At 36.9% G+C, this 19,467-nt stretch overlaps 1 protein-coding gene across 1 annotated transcript in view; it reads right to left on the bottom strand.

Moving 5' to 3' along the window:
- Positions 1 to 14,455, bottom strand: part of LOC137015602 (uncharacterized) — a 71,612-nt gene extending 57,157 nt beyond the window's left edge. The window contains exons 1-8 of the mRNA XM_067380650.1: positions 14,362 to 14,455; positions 14,185 to 14,271; positions 13,426 to 13,687; positions 13,214 to 13,328; positions 5,290 to 5,374; positions 4,995 to 5,119; positions 2,504 to 2,723; positions 2,140 to 2,259 (exon numbers count right to left, since the gene is read on the bottom strand). Of these exons, the coding sequence (XP_067236751.1) occupies positions 2,140 to 2,259; positions 2,504 to 2,723; positions 4,995 to 5,119; positions 5,290 to 5,374; positions 13,214 to 13,328; positions 13,426 to 13,687; positions 14,185 to 14,271; positions 14,362 to 14,455 (1,108 nt within the window). The remainder of the gene's footprint in view (positions 1 to 2,139; positions 2,260 to 2,503; positions 2,724 to 4,994; positions 5,120 to 5,289; positions 5,375 to 13,213; positions 13,329 to 13,425; positions 13,688 to 14,184; positions 14,272 to 14,361) is intronic.
- Between the last annotated feature and the right edge of the window lie 5,012 nt (positions 14,456 to 19,467).

The following is a 19,467-nucleotide window of genomic DNA, read 5'->3' as shown; positions in this document are numbered from 1 at the left end:
TTTCTGTATCAATAGTTGTGTGTTTAATCAGTTGAGTAATGCCCAAGCTAATTTAAAGGCTATCCCAACAGCTGTGAACTATGAATGCAGACTCAAAATGAATTCAATTCGAGCTAAAACATTCTAAGACTAAGCTCAACACACAAAGACTGTTTCCTTCGACTGAAGCAGATTTAAATACTTTTACACGGAATTTAAACACAGACTTTAAACACCGACCCCAGATAACATGTAGTAATCGGCCCGAGCTCGGCTGCCCCGTGGTGCCTGTGTCTCAGAATCGGCATCGGCGCATGTTAACCGGGCCGATTGTGGCCCACAGCTCGCTCTGGGACATGTATATTTGTTACGGCTGTAAAGCACTGGGCCGATTTCTGTTCACCATAACTGGCCCAACTCTGGCTATAGAGATCTGTGCCACTTCTGGCAATGACTCGGCTTATATTAGTCACATATGGTTACATAAGCAATAATTAACTTAAAATTGACTTCGTTTTCTGGTAGTATCTGATATAAATTAATGTTACACTTCTAATGTAGCGAATTTGTCAAAAACAACATATCTGCGGAAAAACCTAATATAATAAAAGTGCCATATAAGACAGAACAGAAAGACATTCTCTAATATGTATATTATCAAATTGATTTATAAGTAATGTAGCAACTCATTCTTTTATATGCTTTTATGTATTTTAAATGCGCTCCACTGCGTACTCAGGTGATTTATTCATCTTTACGCGCGCGGCAGTGGGAGGGGTCTCATACCTGTGGTAGTGGGTGATATGATATATGCCTTGTTTGTGCGGTTTGGAGCAGACGCAAATAAAACAATGGATTATTTACTAAGAGATATTAATGTTTGAGGTAATTTCGACAACATTCTGGTAAGCATCGACGCACATTTACATTTATAGCATTTTACTTAGCACACGCTTATAAAGGAACTTGTTAACTTCATGTGACTGCTGCGAACGTGGCTTTCTTGGCTTGTCTGAAAACTTTCGGTATGCCACCTGCAGCTAATAAATATTTTTCATCTTTGATCTAAGCATTGTTATGTGGATCTCGATTGTTTATGCTGCACTAAACTTTGATGAGCAACACTCCGATCTGCAAACAAAGAGCTGAGGAAGAGGATGATGACGGTCCTGCATTCACGAGAAGAAAGAGCAGGTTTGTTTGTTTGTTTTTAATTTCCACGCTCATATTGTCAGGGTTCTGTCACTTCGCGCTCTGACAACAGAAGTAATGTCTAGCACTCATTGAAGTATAAGCTCTAGACAGCACTGCTGTTGTCAGAGCTCGATCAGACCTCACTAAACGAATGCTGAACGCAGTTGGAAATAATGGTGTATTAGAGGTAAAAAATTATATAAATACTGTTCGGTTTCTTGCACAAACCGATCGTTTCGTGTCTTAGGACATCAATGTGTCGTCACGAGCCACAGGGTTTAATTTGGATTTGTCTATGGAAGTTTTATTTACTCTTATAAAAGAAGTTCCCACATTATACGGCTGACAGACGGCAACGGTTGGAGTTAAAAATCATCATTTGTGTTCTACTGAACAAACAAAGTCACCTACATCTTGGATGCCCTGGGGGTAAGCAGATAAACATCAAATTTTCATTTTTGGGTGAACTATCCCTTTAAGTGTGTTCCCAGCTTTAGAGACTCCAAATTTGCTCTGTTGACAGTTCAGACTGTCCTCTATCTGTGTGCCAAATTTCCTAACTTTCCCGCAATCGGTTTTATGGGCTGCAATAGACTTCCAGAATGGAAGAAACAGCAGAATAATAATAAGAAGAATGCCAACGGATACAATAGCTGCCTACGCACTTTGCCCCAAATAAAACTGTTAAAATAAAACTGCTGGGTTGCAAAAAAAAAAAAAAAAAAAATCCTTGATGTCTTGAAGCACAGGTTTTTTTTTTTTTTTTTTGGTCAAGAAAGTTGGAGATTTTTAATTTGAAGATTGTGTTTTGAAAAAAAGTTTAGACACGTTTGAAGAAATGTGTCTCTGTGATCGTACTGTAAAATCATCATTTATTCTATGAGGTTCTTAAATCAACCACATTAAATAAAATATTGTATATGGTGGTACTAAGAGTAAATTAAATATTGTGAATTAGGTACTGACCTGGTGGGCAGAAGCAGCCATCAGTGTTGTGTTTCTCACACAGTGTGACTTTGTGTGAGCATGTGTCCATACAGGGGGAGCCGCTTTCAGAATGTACCATATTGTAGGGGCATGTGACAGCTGCATGGGAATACATGTCATACAGAGACTGATTACTCTGATTTATTACCATTTTGATTGATGTAATTTGTGTTTTATGAAGGAAATGTATGTGACAATACAGCTGACAGTATTAATCTGTAATGTGCAAATATTAATAATTATTAATATTAATAAATAATATAAAAGTAGAAGGAATCAAAGCAAAGAAAAAGCTAAAGAGAAAAGAATCATGTGAAGTCCACCGGAGATAAATGGTTATTACCGCAGAAGTCAGCTGTTCTCCAGTTCGGTGGATTTCTCCCAGCATGCGTACATTGACGTGAATATTCAGACAAAGTTGCACAGAGCGAGGAGTTGTCGGTGTCTTCAGGTTCATGCAAGCACATATCAAGCATACAGACACTGATATACGGCTCAGGGTTCAAAATCTCATTACAGGAGAACCACTCTTCATCCTCCAAAAGATCTGTACAATCTGCCTTCTGTTGTGATAAAGACAAAGAGTATTTTTAACCTCTAGCCTCAGAGATCCACATTAAATATAAATATCATTATTTGAAGCATAGTGATTGGATGAAGCCAATAGGGCATGCATTAGGAATTCATTAAAGGGTCATGAAACCCTAAACCAAAATTTCTGAGATTTTAACAGAGGTATGTGTGTTGAACACCATTGAAGACAATGTTAGCATCTGTTAGATTTAATAGTGGGGGGGAAATGGTTACATTTTAGTTTTTATACGCTATTTTCATCTTCCGGGTTTAAAATCTTCATCCTGTCCACGTCACAGGCTGTGACGTGGCAGAGCACGATAGTGCTTTGATGACTCATCGGTGTTTCATAATTATTAACGAGACTGAGTTTTTTATCCAATGAGAAGACACTATCTTAATTATTCATGACACCACGTGGATCTTTCCAATGACGAGGACGGTTAACGGTCTAAACAGTGAGAGAGACTGACTGACTGACGGTGCGTGTCCGTTGGCGCGGAGCGAGCGGGTAAGCGCGAGTGTTTTCGGTTCATTCCTATGGAAGTTGAGCCGCGCGTAAGTTAAATGTGACTGGTCGCTTGCTCTGCTCCAGTCGACACGCAGCCTGACTGACTGAGCGTGTTGCAGGTTCGGCACGTAGATCTATGCTATGTACGCAAGGTTTTTTTTTAAGCGTTTTTTTTTTTTTTCAAATATATGCATGTATAGTGTGTATATAAACAACTATATATTTTATAATGACTGTAATTACACATGTACATTAATATGTTTTAAATAGAATTACGATTACTGTACACTGTTAGCCCGGATAAGTTGAATTTACTTAAAAAATTTGAGGAAACTGGTTGCCCTAAAAAAATTAAGTAATGATTAAGTAATGTGAACTTAATAATTCAAGTTCATTTAACTTAAAATGTTTTGTAATATTAATTACTTTGTAGTTATTACAACTAGTATATTTAAGTTCAATGTACTAAGCAAGTTAACTTGCCACCAATCAAAATTCATCCATGCCTCCCATCATGCATTGCTGCATGAATAAATTATGAGCTGAATTGTCTTAGTAATTTTCTTTATTCTCACTATTTAAATTTTGCTGTTTTTCTGTGACTTTTTAGCAGCTTGTTTTGTAATGTTCAGAGTTGATCTGTTTATCAGAACATGTTGCTTGTCACCGTCGTTGAGATTCACAGGCTGATTCTTGATGTCTGTATGTGCCTAAAATATAATTTTTTTTTTTTTTGTGATAAGAACAACTTAAAAAAAAAAAAAAAATTGTATTATAAAAGTTGATCCTCCACTGTAGACTCACAGTGCTTCTGTAATCAATAATGTAAATCTAACTCAGAGATTGGACCCTAAATGAGTTCAGTGATTAAGATCAAATAATGATTATGTGAAAACATAACCAACATCACCTGATCATCTTTTAACTTGGCTTGTCTGGTTTGTTTTATTGCAGTTAAAACTGACCAAACAAAATCTAATATTAAAAAGTTAAGGGTCAAGAGCTCAACTAAAACAAACCCTGACCCTCGATGATGGTAACTTAAAAATTGTGATTTTCTCCTTTGGTGAAAAACTATAAAAAGGTAAATGTTAGGAAAAAAATGTCTGTAGAACAGCCAAAACTAATGTTCCAACTGCTCATCAACAGCTCCTTCAATTCACACACACCACAACAAAATGGCGTCATTACCTGCCACAAACCAGTGTGAAGGAGGCGTGGTCAGGAGAAAAACTTCATAATTTAAGTGCATTTAACTTACATTTATTAACACATTCAAATACACCCACAAATTAGTAGAATTTACTTATATTTTATAAGTAATGCAACCAAACTTAAATATTTTAAGTATATTGTAATTATATTTTTAAGTAAATATAAAATCCGGGCTAAGAGTGTAGGATATATGTAGCAGGGCATTCAGTAACTCTTGAAAAGACAAAAATAAAGTGTCAGTGTATTTCATTAGATTTTAACTTTTCTTTTCTTTTTTTTTTTTAAATGTAGTATTTCCTAACGTTTTACCACTGATTTTTAGTGACAGTCGATATGCATGGGCTACTGGCGATGAGAGTTTCCCCCCTCTCCTCTCCTCTCCCCTCCCCTCTTCTCACAGCCACCATTTAAGTTGCATTTTTCAAAAAGATTGTGAGCTAGACTTGAGCGGAAAGAGGGGGGTTTCATGACCCTTTAAGCATTAAGCAATCCCACCTAAATCTATTAAACCCATAGATATAGTTTTGCGACTTACATGATTGTCACAATTGTTAAACCAGTCTGTCTCGTCACGTTCTTCAGAAGGATCTTTGCAATCATTTGGGGTATAAACTCTGTGCTTATTCCCAAACTCAATGAAGCCAACATTTCGTTTGAATCCTGATCCTGTATTGAATAAGATAAGGCATAGATGAGTTTTCTAATACAAACACTTGATCTTCTTGGAGAGCTATGAAATTAGCAATAAATGAGGAAAAAATTATGTGCTGTCTGTAATTAAGAAATAATGACAAAATAAGACAAAGGTTCGGTGAATTACCACAACTCACCTGATTCAGTAAACTCATCAGGAACTCCATTGAAATCACCACACAATCCACAGGTTTGATCTGAATATTTAGAGTACAACTCCACCTAAATCATTGCCATAAAGAAAGACTGATTTCAACAAATGACCCCTGCATCATGGTTAGTCTTAATATGATTTGTATCCTCATTTTCTTATCACAGGGACTTGCAGTTTTTCAACTTTATTTCTGGTTAAACCGTATACCTGAAAAGGTAGAATTTTGATAAGTTACAAAAAAGTTGTTGTAAAATTGAATGGTCACAGTTATGTTGTTTTGAAATATGTGGCAAAGCAAATAAAATGCAAAAACTGCATTACTTCTGAAAAAAGTTTATTTTATTTATCTTCTCAGAAAAGTTATAATTTTGAAAATTTTGTTGAAAAGAAAATAAATAGAAAAAAAAATTTATTTAGCAAGAAAACTGACAAAATGTTATTATTTTTTTTTCAAATGAGAAATAAAAGCCCAATGTGACAAATATCAAAAATTTATCATAAACACCCAATGTCACATATATGTAACATAACAGATCTTTGACAAGGAGTGGTTGTATTTAAAAAACAACTGCAGAAACATGTTTTAAGTGGTCCATTTAGTCTGTTTTATATGCCCCATAATTTTCCTATAAGGGGAAATTGGTCCGGGTTCTTACATAGCACTAGAACTTTTATGAACACAGTGAACATTATCATATGTCACAGTTTACTTGCTATCCTCACTTTTTCTGTCTTTCCTTCACTTTTGAATGAATTAGCTATAAATGGCCCTGAACATTTTACTTTCAATTTCGATTTAACGGCAACTGGGGATTCTGCATCAATTGCTTCAATGGACAACAGCAAAACAAAATCTCTCGTATATTAAACCAGGGGCGTAGGAGCCATTATACACGTCCCCCCCACATTTCAAAATCTATGTTTTGTTCTGTCGTATCTATAGCTTGTTGCCCCATTAAAAAGCTGCACAATACATTTAAAATAAGCGTTTTTTAATGTTACATTAATATAAATACATATAATTATTTACATATAAATCTAATTTCATAATACAAATAGTAATTTTAAACTTTTTATTAACATCTGGATTTATAAAATTACTGTGCAAAGTTTTTAGGCTAGAATATTTTTTGCTGCTGAATTATATACTCGCCTAGTTTACTTATTTATTTATTGGTCAGCTTATGAATATATTTTTATTCAATTGTTATTTTTCTCTATAATGAGATGTTGTGTTTAGTGCATTCTGGATTGGGGCATGCCCCCAGACCCCCTAGAAGAACCGATGTCCATATATAAATCCGGGGAATTTCCCCCGAACCCCCCTGGCATTTACATTTACACTTAAATAATTAACATATTACCAAATTGAAAGGGGGAAAAATGCGACAATATGAGTGTCGGTTCATTTTTGAGAAGTACACAGAAAGGAAACCGAGACGGCAGAAAATTTCTTTGTTTATTTTACGAGCAATGTTTTGTTTTTATGTACAAAAATAATAGACCTATTTAACCCTTCACAGATTCTAATGGTGTTACATATATTTTACCATAAATGTCTGAGTATTTTAATTTTTTCCGCTTTTATAAGAAAATTCAAGTGAATGCGTCAGCGCCTCACGCACACGCAACATCAGTTTTAGTAACTTGACATCACAGTTAACTTTCAAAATAACATACATTCCACCAAATATATAAAAAGTTATACTGCTCATTTTAAGTAATCTGTGTAGGCTACAATAAAAGCGTTTAAATAATAAATAAATATAGTTTAGCCTCCAAATCGTGAATATTGAAACATTTGGATTTGTGTCAAATTAGAGAGGTAGCCTAGGTTATAACACCGGTTTCTGTTTCAGTTCAGCTTTAAATTAATTTGTTTTGGCTTAACATTTAATATATTATTTTTGTCATAACTAAAATAGCTATGTAGTGGTTAATCTGTGCTTTTCACGGCAGAGGACTGTTATTTTGTTGAACGAACTGATTAACCAATCGGCTGAAAGGGGCGTGTAATGACCGCCCACATGTGTAAAATGAGTTTTGAAGTCATGGGCTGTTTCTCAATTCCAAGAACGCAGAGAACGGACTTGCGTTCTCGTGGAGTCCGGTCTTGCCAGGCGACCTTGAAAGAACGATCTCGGAAGGACGCGAGGACAGAGAACGCATCATATGAGAATTGAGATGTGCTGCGATCTTGTTGCTCAACTGACCAACTGACCGTCCCAGCATATTATAAGTGGCTAATGCACAGTAAATACAACATAACATCACAAACAAATGTCATAACCTGTTCAAAAAAAAAATATTTCATATAATTATAGACATTGTTTTCATATAATTATCTTTTTATTTCACCGCATGTATTTATGAAAATGAGTAGCCTTTGGCTGTTATGCTTTGTCAATGTTAAGATTATTTTTTATATGTCAATAAAAATACTGCAGGCTTTCTTCAGGTTATCATTTTATTAAAATTAAGCAAAACAAACGGTTTACTTTCACGAGCTGTCACGTATTTGCGAGCTTGTAGCTGGAATCTCACGAGAACTTCAAAGCTTACAGGCTTCCGTACGTCGACCGCCGCAGCGTCTTCTGGGATTTTTAACGGTTCGATTACCTCAAGTTTGCATTCGATGCATCCTCGATATCAAGAACACATCCGGGTACTTTCATGCGTCCTCCGTTCTTGCGTTCTTGAGTATTTGAGTAACCCCCCCCCCCCCCAATATTCAAATCCATTAGTTACAACCCCCCCAATATTTCAACATGAAAATCACAGTAGATCTATACTAACATATGTATAATTCATTTATTTTGTAACAATTTTGTTTCTAATCGAATATGAGTTTGTCATAATAAATTACCATAATAAAATGCAAAAAAGTACTGTGTTATTCCATTGAACCGATTGGTAACGGCCAACCAATAAGAGTCGCACTTTCACCAAAACAACGCAAGTGGCTAGTGTATGAATGGAGAGCACGGGTAGCACCAAAAAAATGAAGAGAACCGTTGCCCAGCCGACTATATTAAACTTCTGTTCAAAGAGGGACGTTAAAAAGAATAAAGCATGTACTGAGAAGGAGGTATGAAAACATTGTAATAGCTAGGTACACTCCACATATATTTTAGCTATCTAATCCATTGCAATTTAGCCATAACTATCTGTGTAACTGTAACCAGTTACCAAAACAGCCGTCTGTTTTGTTAATTCATTTTTCAATAGTTATCAGTGACAAAAGTATTCACATCGATGTTTGTTTTCTTCCTTAATTAATCTGACTTTTGAAAGAATTGGCTTGAACGAACGATTTAAGTAGCTCACTCATTAAAACGTTGAATCGCTACCACCTACTGGTGGTTTCAATATTTAACATAATTTCTTTCTTTTTAGAATCACTCCGTTATGTTAGAATTTGATGAATGGTTATAGACAAATTCCATAAAGTTATGATAGATAGATAGATAGATAGATAGATAGATAGATAGATAGATAGATAGATAGATAGATAGATAGATAGATAGATAGATAGATAGATAGATAGATAGATAGATAGAGAGAGAGATAGAGAGATAGATAAGACATAAATTATCCAATAACGCTACACATAAAACAGATTACTCCCCCCCCCATGTTGAAACCAAATCTATGCCTTTGGTTGGACGTGATCTTTATGTTATGAAGATGAGCGACTTTTCCATTGAATTGAAAGACTTTCCTGCTATCGAGGAGGTAGATATAGAGAATGTGAAGCTGCCGTCACGCTGCGTTCAGTTCTAGTCTGGGTTTGTTTATATTGCGCTGCCTTTCTGCTAGTGACGTTAGTGCAGTATTTTTATTTTCTGTCGTGGTTGTGAAAAAATTTCGCCATTGTAGGTAATTTATGCTGAATCGAAAATTGCAAAAGGAGCTCACATCATCGTTCAAAGAAAAAACTGGACGGTGTAATACAATTGTTGCCTTTTATAGCCTGCGTGTAAAAACACACTAAGGGAAGAAACAAGTTGAGGTGACAGGAAGATACCGTCCCATTGAGCAAATTACGTCCAGAAGACGTCTTTTTGAGGTCTTGTCTCAGGTTAAAAAAACGTCCACTGAGGGGCCAGAATGAACGTTTTTATGACGTCTTTTTTTGACGTCTTCTGGACATCCGATATAGACGAACATGCAGAATCACCAAATGGAGAAAAATCACAATTTTTAAGCCATCATCGTGGAGATGAGTGTTTGCTTTAGTTGGGCTCTTGACCCTTAACTTCTTAATAATAGCTTTTTTTGTGCTGTTTTAACTGAGTCAAAACAGCAAGACAAGCAAAGAGAAATGATCAGGTGTTGATTATGTTTTCACTTAATCATTATTTGATCTGAATCACTGAACTCTTTTAGAGCTCATTCTCTGAGTTAGATTTACATTATTGATTACAGCAGCTCTGTGATTCTACAGCAGAAGATCAGCTTTATCAATATAATATGAAATATTTCACATGATTAAAAAAAAAAAATCTTCCTATTAGGCACACACAGACATCAAGAATCAACCTGTGAATCTCAACAACGGTGACAAGCAACATATTCTGATCAACAGATCAACTCTGAACATTAGAAAACAAGCTACTAAAAAGTCACATAAAAACAGAAAAATTTAAATAGTGAGAATAAAGAAAATTACTAAGACAATTCAGCTCATAATTTATTCATTAAGCAATGCATGATGGGAGCCATGGGTGAATTTTGATTGGTGGCTCCCAGAATGCACTGCAACATGCTTATTGATGGTCACCACTGTTGAGATTCACAGGCTGATTCTTGATGTCTGTGTGTGCCTATGAGAAAGATTTTTTATTTTTTTTTTGTTCAGCACACCTTTTATGAAATCATGTGAATCATATTGTAAAAGCTGATCTTCTGCTGTAGAACCACAGTGCTGCTGTAATCTATAATGCAAATCTAACTCAGAGATTGAGCTCTAAATGAGTTCAGTGATTCAGGTCAAATAATGATTATGTGAAAACATAATCAACACCTGATCATTTCTCTTTGCTTATCTGGCTGTTATGACTCAGTTAAAACAGCCCAAACAAATTTTAAATAATAAGTCAAGGGACAAGAGCCCAACTAAAGCAAACACTCATCTCCACGATGGTGGCTTAAAAATTGTGATTTTTCTCCTTTGGTGATTCTGCGTATTCGTCTCTATCGGATGTCCAGAAGACATCAAAAAAAGACGTCATAAAAACTTTCATTCTGGCCCCTCAGTGGACGTCTTTTCAACCTGAGACCTCAAAAAGACGTCTTCTGGACGTAATTTGCTCAGTGGGTTGCTAAAACGGACTACTTCCTTTGGCGGGGACTTTAGACGTCATTATTAAAAACGGGACATTTGGACAGCATTTCTCATGAAAAAGTGGATAAGTATTCATACACAGCGCAGATCATAATCAGTGAGCATGTTTTTAAAGTTGTTTTCTAAAAAAAACTCTGAGGACGCTTGGTGGTGACGACGTTGATCCGCGACCATGGTGTGCTGTAGTCCGTTTATAGCCTACTGTTAGCCTTTTATATCTGACGACTTTATTTAGGCTTGAAAATCTATAAATGTTGTGTTAACTTGTAAAGATTATCTTGATAAACAAAATGTGTAAGTGTCATAACCCTTTGTTATACACAGAGCTTATTTTCTGCGATTTTCCAAAAGTCTATAGGAAAAATTAATAGGCTTTCAGTTGAGGGAACCCGTGCGCCGCTAACTTCCGGGTTGGCCTACAAAAACGCGTCATCCCTGGGGCATTCTTTTCTCTATATAGAAAAATCAGTCCCTCCCTGCCCTCCAGACTCATTCGTGCTGCTGTAGCGTCATGTGCAAACAACCTATTAGGCTATTTTTACTTATTAGAACAGCATGATTAAACAATTCTTACATTTTTTTTATTAAATTCATTTTAATTTTTGTTTTTTGGTGCATCAATGTTGCGCTGTAGAGTTAAAGCTTGCTCGCACAGGCAATTTAGCCGATTTAATTTGATTTGCCGACATTTGAAATGCATATCTATTCGCAGTGTGGCCTTTGTGCAGTTATTTTATATATATATATATATATATATATATATATATATATATATATATATATATATATATATATATATATATGCTAATAATAGTATAGTTTGGCTTACTTAAAATCAGCCTAGTAGCTTATTTCATATTTTAGCTTTTCATTGTTTTAACAAATTTTTCTGACTTGGCAAGATCAGACATTTGAATATGAATATACAAGGTCCAAGAAAATGGAACACTAATCACCATTAATAAATTACAGTAGCCTACTAAACAATATAATTTCTTACAGTGGCATGGTTAGAGACAACTTTATAAAGTGAATTCACAGTAAAACAAGTGATGTTAGCATCATTTTGCTGTTGATTAACAGTAGAAATTCGTAAGAAAATGACCCAGCATGCATAAATTTCACAGTAAATTTCTGACTACAGTAATTTGTAAAATAATACTTTTTATTTCTGTAAATTCACAAATGCAAATGCATAAATGTAACATTCCTGACATATTGTTTAAAAACTGTTGAAGTCTCCCCGAGGTTAAAACACTGATTGAGCGATAAAATGAGACTTGATACATTATGTTAAGTTGTACTGTATCTTTCAACATACCTTCTGATGTTAATTAATGTTTATGTTGTGCTTTAACTAGAAGTAAAGAAGAAGAGATGATTGTGGTTGCTAATATAGAATTACATTTCGGTAACACTTTACAATAAGGTTCAATAGTTAAACATTAGTTAATGTATTAACTAACATGAAATAACCAAGAACAATACTTTTGTTACTGTATTTACTAATCTTTGTTAACATTAGTTAATGAAAATACAGTTGTTTATTGTTTGTTCATGTTAGTTCACAGTGCATTAACTAATGTTAACAAGATTTTAATAATGTATTAGTAAATGTTGAAATTAACATTAACAAAAATTAATAAATGCTGTATAAGTGCAGTTTATTATTAGTTCATGTTAACAAATGTAGTTAACTAATGTTAAATAATAAACCTTATTGTAAAGTGTTACCAAAATTTCTTAAGTGCATTATCTTATTTTAACCATGGAAAGGAAAAGGGTATTACAGAAGCATCCTAACTCGACAAAAAAAATCCTTAAAACTGTCTTAAAATCAGACAACCCCACTGGTGTCCTAACTTCAAAATTATTTAAAAGCCAACTGTAAAAATCAAATAACAATAGCCCTGTCTGAATATAGCATCACATTTATTAATGACACAGGATGAAGAACAGCATTGTTTGATAGTGGAAAGACTTTTTAAACACCCAAATGATGTGCTGCACTTTGACAACAAATCACTGATAAATAATGACAGACTCCCATGAAATATAGTGATAGGCTTTGCCTTCTCTACCAAGCTTAACAAATTGTATCTTTCTGCAGCACTTAATTAAAAGCACACCTATTTTTTTACCTAGCGTTTACTTCACAGCGGCTGCTTGCGTGTCTTTGTTTGCTTGGTAACAGACCTGAGAGTTGATTACCCAACTCGATAGAGCAGTTTAAGATTTCCTAACAACAGATAAGATGAGATTTTGTAAGATAGGATAAGAATCCTAAATCACGTTAAAATTTGCTTCTGTAATACCAATTTGTGAAAAATCCTAAATTAACTTGATGTCAAGACTTAAGATTAAGTCAAGACAGAAAGTTTCTGTAACCCCTGGGGCACCCTGGAATTGGAAGTACATGTCTGGTCATTTGCATGTGGAAATGCAGCAGCTACCATGTCTACCTTTCTTGTTCTGCACAAGTTGGCAATTGTTTCTGTAATTATTAAATATTGATACTAGTCCATGTATTTTAAAAATTCACAGGAATAAAATGACTTACCATGACTGCATCTTCTTTGTTCCACGAGACAGTGATGCCCGTTTTGGAACTGACACTGGTGTAGATTGTGTTCTCTTCCACAAGGATCCCTCCTATATGCGCGGGCAGCGTTATGCTAAATCAAAGAAATAATTAAAATAATTTTTGCACCTATTTTGTGTTTGCTATGGGAGGAAAAAAACAGCAGAAAAAGCAGTTCCCCAGAATCTTACTTTTCTCCATTGACCACGACCTGGTTCTTGGTCAACTCAACAGTGATGTCATCAATGGTAATCGACACCCTGCTGATCTTTGGGTCATTGGTGAGTCCTGTTCTCTTCACCTTAACTGAGAACTGGTGCCTGAGGCTTTGGCAGTCAGACACCAGGTTATACTCGCACGTGCCTGGGAACTGATAAACGTCCCCATCGAATGTCTTGAAGTGGAAGTTTCCCCACATGCTACAGATGTTGTTGACATGGTTACTGGGATAGACTGGTAAAAAGAGAGAGAGAGAGAGAGAGAGAGAGAGAGAGAGAGAGAGAAATTGCAAAGACTTACTCCTGGATTCACCTATAGTGATGTTATGTGTCCAGCATGGTTTTGCTTAATCTTTTGTTTAATCCTTTGATATGCTTTATCAAGTTTATATAATGTCCACTTCAAGTGTGATTTTGATCAAAACAAAGACAGAGTTTGTGAAATTTTAGAGTTTGAAATGAGAAGACTTTTTTAGGCTTTTAATGTTAATTTTATTTACATAACTGTGTCTGTGGTGCAACTAGCCCCCCCCCCCCCCCCCCCACACACACACACACACACTTTTAAAAACAAAATGTTGTCTATTAATTTAACGTGTAGGTTCATTTAGAAATACATAAAGCACCAATTTTACTTACTCTGTGAACAATTTTGTTACTTTATAGTTTCTTTGTGAATCAGTGAATCAATAGTACATTTCATATCATCCATAAACATAATGCCATATTCACCTGATGTAGTTGTTGTAGTTGTTGGCCATGCTGCTGTTGTTGTAAAGTACATAGGATCTTCTGTACCGCCATAATCTACCATGAAGTCTTTAAGCAAAGAAAAACAGATACAGTCATATTGTGTAGCTAATATTAAGAGCATTTCTTGTAGTAACAGATCAATTTTATATTTCTAACCTGCTTGTATCAACTGCAGCCCCACCAGCAGGACGACCCATCTCAGCATCCACATCTGCGATATCCTCACAGTCCCAATGGAGTCAAGAAGCATCTTCAAGAGCTAATGTGAGCTGTCTTTCAGAACTTGTCCTTTTATAGTAAATTGTACTTTACTTTGGAAGAATGTAATTGATGATATAAGGTGGAACCCAGCATATGCATCAAACTCCATCATCTCAAATAAACAAGGATGTAAATGTTGATATTGGGGATGCAGCTATTTTCTAGAGAAGTTACACAGTATAATGAACAGTAAACTTTACGCTTATCTAAGATCTTTTTTAACATGAACTATTGCTGTTTCTGGGTTAGCATGATAAGTCTATTTGCATGTTATGTACATTTAAGGCATTATTTATTATGAAAGCATTATTATTTAAGGTGTTATTTTGTCTATTTTTTTTCCACCAGTAAAAATAGTACAGAACAATGTCAAAGCAGGACAAATTGTTGTTTTCAACACTGTAAGCTCAGACAAGTGTGATATAAACAGTGAAAATGCTAATGCCTAATGCTGTTAGACTGTTGAAATGCCAAATGACCCATCAAATATGAGGACCAAAACTAGCAGATAAATAATGTCAGCATACATCTGTGTACGTGAAATTTTGCACTGTAAAAAAAAAAAAAAAAAAAAAAAAAAACAAAAAGAAGGTCTTATTACAAATGATGGGAAAAATATTATTGCATCTGCTGGATACAATCTTGAATTTGTAAATTCAGTAAACCGCCTGTCACTCAGCAAAAGTATTTACGTTGTCAGTTGTTAGTTAATTTAACTTAATCTGTTAGTACATAAGGTTGCCATATTTTTTAAAGTTATATCAACTTTTTTTTTTTTTTTACAGTATACAACAACAACCTTGCATGACCCAAAAACAGTTTGAACACTTTTCCATTGGTGCACTAATAAATGAACATAATTTTCTGCCTTTAGAAATATAATTTGGTTTCACTTTAACACAGGATTAAATCCATTCACCACATACTGCAGGCATTCCATGGTTGTTAGATCATTTGATAAGCTTCCACTGAAAGTCAAGATATATCAATATTAAGATCTAAGCCTGGAACAACCAGCTGATCCACTATTGCTTATTAATGCAATGTGTTTTACACTGTAAAATGTTTATTGTCAAATTAACAGTAACTTACTGGCAACAATTATCCAGTAGTTGCTGTATTTAATACCACAGTAAAATTACCGTAAAAATAACTACAGTAGTTTTAATCATACTGTAAAATAAAGTATATCATTAAGTATAATGCTGTGCTTTATTTTACAGTATGCCCAAAACTACTGAAGTTATTTTCACAGTTAATTTTTATTTATTCTAATTTAACTGTTATATATTCAATAACACAAATTATTGCTTCACATCAACTTTATTTAGGTTTCATCTTTTACATTTAATACAGAACTTCAATACAGAAATTTACCAGCATATTAATTTCACTAATTAACAAAATACAATTAAAGTCATACCACTAAAATCACATTAACACATTGTGCCAGTGGAAAATAAATGTTGGAAATATAAAAATAAAGTCTGAAGAGTTAAAGTATTTAATTAGTAGCAGTATACAACAATAACCAGTAAATACATATCATCTTACATCTTAAAACTACATGCCATAAAGAAGTTATTGCGACGACTCTTCCCCCCGTCTCACGATGGTTCAGTCCGTCTGCCAGCGCCAACAACATTCATACAAAACAAAAAAAGCGATTACATGTATTTTCAAGTTGACCTACAATTTTCATGAATGCTTTTCGTCTTCACAACGACTCTTCCCGCCTGTCTCATGTTAGTTCAGCCGGTCTCTGCAAGCGCTGCTGCGGGAGGAAAGAGCTACTTAGTGCGGCTTAACAGGGAAATGAGCACCCGCTTCGATGTTCTTACGAATATTTATAAACTATAAACTCAAACATATTTATACCTTGCAAACAATATTGGTACAAAACAAAAAAACAAAAAAACAAAAACGGTGATAGCATGCGTTTTAAAGCTGACCTACTAATTTAATGTAGTAGGCTTTTTGTCTTCTCAACAACTCTTCCCGCCTGTCTCGCGATGGTCCAGCCGGTCTGCCAGCGCCGCTGCGTGAGGAAAATTCTAGTTATTGCGGCTTAAATGGGAAATGCTTATCCGCTCTGATGTTCATACATATATGTATTAACTCAAACGTATTTATACTTTGCAAATAACATTTGTATAAAACAAATAAGGCAACTACATGTGTTTTAAAGTATACCCACCTACCAATTTCACATAGGCTACTCCGTCCTTGGACTTTAATCTTCACCACGCTGCAGGAGGAACATGCCAGAAAATGAACGCTTACTCATGTATTTTTATGGAAACGTATTAACTAAAACATAGCTTTATATCTTGGATATAACATCAGAATAAAACAAAGTGAAAAAAAGAGAAAAGTTAACTGTGGCGACCAGGGCGGGCGAGAGCCGTGAGGGAACGGCGCGAGGCTGGTGCCGCAAGTGATAACAAGCATCACCTGGGAGGCGCACCGGCCTTGAGTCTCTTACGGAGGAGCTCCGGGAGCATAAAAGGAGCGATGACCGTGGAGGACCGAGAGAGGACCAGGCCTGGACTTTATTTTATGTTTTATTATGTTTGTGTGGCCGGCAGACGTCCGCGAGGGTCTGCCGGCATTACTTTCGTTTTGTTCTTTGTTTATTTTATTTTGTTTATTTTGTTTAATTAAAGTTTTGTTGAACGTTCGCCGGTTCCCGCCTCCTTCTTCCCACAACTACTAACCGTGTTACATTGGTGCCGAAACCCGGGAGGAAGGAGGGACATGCTGTCGGAGAGCCCTCGCTGCTGAGGGGGATCGCGGTGCTGCGGAGTTCGGGCAGCGCGGGAATGAAGACCGCGAGAGGCTGCCCGAGGCGGTGGTGCTGGAGCATAGTGAAAGGTGGGACGGAGACCCGGATGCCGTGCTCCTGGGACGAGGTGGGGTGGCTGCCGTCCTGGAGGGAGCGGAGGAGTCGCCGCCGTCCGCCGTAGGCCGGAGCCTGCTGCCGTCCGCCATGAAGGGGAGGAGCAGGGGACGGGGGACTCGCTGCCGGCTGCCCTCAGCCGGAGGAGCCCTGGCGGCCGAGGATCGGGCCGTCCACCAAGCGTCCAGTGCCATCGCATGTGGCACCGCGAGGAAGAGCCTCTTGGCAGGCTGAGGACCGAGCAGCAGTGTGTCGGGGAACCGGACCAAGAATTTTTTTTCTCTTTTTCCTCTCTCCCCTCTCTCGTCCTGTCGCTCCCCTTGCTTCCGTCTCCTTTCTCTCGTCTCGTCTGTCTTTACCCCCAAGTGCTGCGGCCACCGAGACAGGCCCCGGGGGGGAGTAGAGCGCAGTCTCGGAGGTACCCCCTGGCCTGCGAGGGGCAATGGGGGTATGTGGCGACCAGGGCGGGCGCGAGCCGTGAGGGAACGGCGCGAGGCCCGTGACGCAAGTGATAACAAGCATCACCTGGGAGGCGCACCGGCCTTGAGTCTCTCACGGAGGAGCTCCGGGAGCATAAAAGGAGTGACTACCGTGGAGGACGAGAGAGGACCAGGCCTGGACTTTATTTTATGTTTTATTATGTTTGTGTGGCCGGCAGACGTCCGCGAGGGTCTGCCGGCATTACTTTCGTTTTGTTCTTTGTTTATTTTGAATTAAAGTTTTGTTGAACGTTCGCCGGTTCCCGCCTCCTTCTTCCCACAACAACTAACCGTGTTACATTAACCTACCATACTGTTGTGGGCTTTCAACTTCATGATGAGTCTGTCATGCATGAGTAGCCTACTGTATTTAGATATACAGTAGGCTAATATTTTCCCAGAATGCATTGAAAATCTACAGTAACATACTGTACACAGCTTATACAGTTGGAAACTGTTAAGAATACAGTAACAGGCTGTGAAAACGACAAAATCTACAGTAATATGCTGTACTCAGATTCTACAGTAGGGAACTATTGAAAGCAAAGTATAATACTGTGAAAACAATGGAAATCGTTTACAGTGTAGGCCACGTTCACACGGCAGCAAAATATGGTTATCAGCCCTGTATTTCAGTCCTTAATACAGTTACGTTCACACACAGTACAGTTATTTACGGGTGTGACAACCACATTTTATAACCAAACTCACACACGTAAATTTTCAGGACTCACAACCGCATTCTCAGAATATTCCTGCTGTGTGAACAGAACCGCACTAGACAACTAGTTGTCTGTTACGTCATACAGTGCGAGAGATCCGCTCTGCTAAGGTGTTTTGTGTGTGGTTTTGCTTTCGGTAACAGAGATATGAGCTGTGTGTCGTCTGAATGTGTTAGATCCAGTCACTGCTCTCCACCGGAGCGGCTTCTGTCGGTTTTGTGTTTCTTTTCCAATTTCAAATGCTGTGTCAAGTGCGAGACATCTGAAAGGACGTAATGCATGTGCAATGGTTAAAGACTCCGGCTAGCACAGTGTTTACATGCTGCTGTTGGTTAATGAAGTTTTGATGGATGAACTCGTGGTTTAATTAGTCTCTTGTCATGTCAAAAGTGATAATACTTTTCAGTTTTATGGATGTAGCCATCTTTAATATTACATTGGTCACTGTCGTTATGGATACTACTAGTAAGAGAATATGGGCTTGACACTCGTTGCATGTTCATACAGACAGTATTCCAGACGCTACTGTAAGTTTCTGCATGAACGAGACATTTCGAGACTGACACCTGTAAGTAAATGCAGTTGTCTGTCACGTCATACAGCGCGAGAGGTGTTTTGTGTGTGGTTTCAGTAACTTACAGCGAAAGATGTATGAGCTGTGCGTCATCGTAAGGTGTTAGATCCAGTCACTGTTCTCCACCAGAGTGGCTCCAGTCAGTTTTGTGTTTCTTTTCCAAATTCAAATGCCGTGTCATGCACGAGAAAAGTGTTCCTCTGGCTCAATTTACCCCAGTTTAGGGGTAAGTTGAGCCGAGTCAGTAGTTGGGTGTAAACTGACCATATAACTGAATCTGAATCAACCCCATGTGAAATTTTAAATACAATGTGCCTATTTTAAAAA

Source organism: Chanodichthys erythropterus, chromosome 24 (assembly GCF_024489055.1).
Source record: "Chanodichthys erythropterus isolate Z2021 chromosome 24, ASM2448905v1, whole genome shotgun sequence".
NCBI lineage: Eukaryota > Metazoa > Chordata > Actinopteri > Cypriniformes > Xenocyprididae > Chanodichthys > Chanodichthys erythropterus.
The sequence above is the reverse complement of the archived record's forward strand: the minus strand, read 5'-3'. Positions and strand labels throughout refer to the sequence as shown.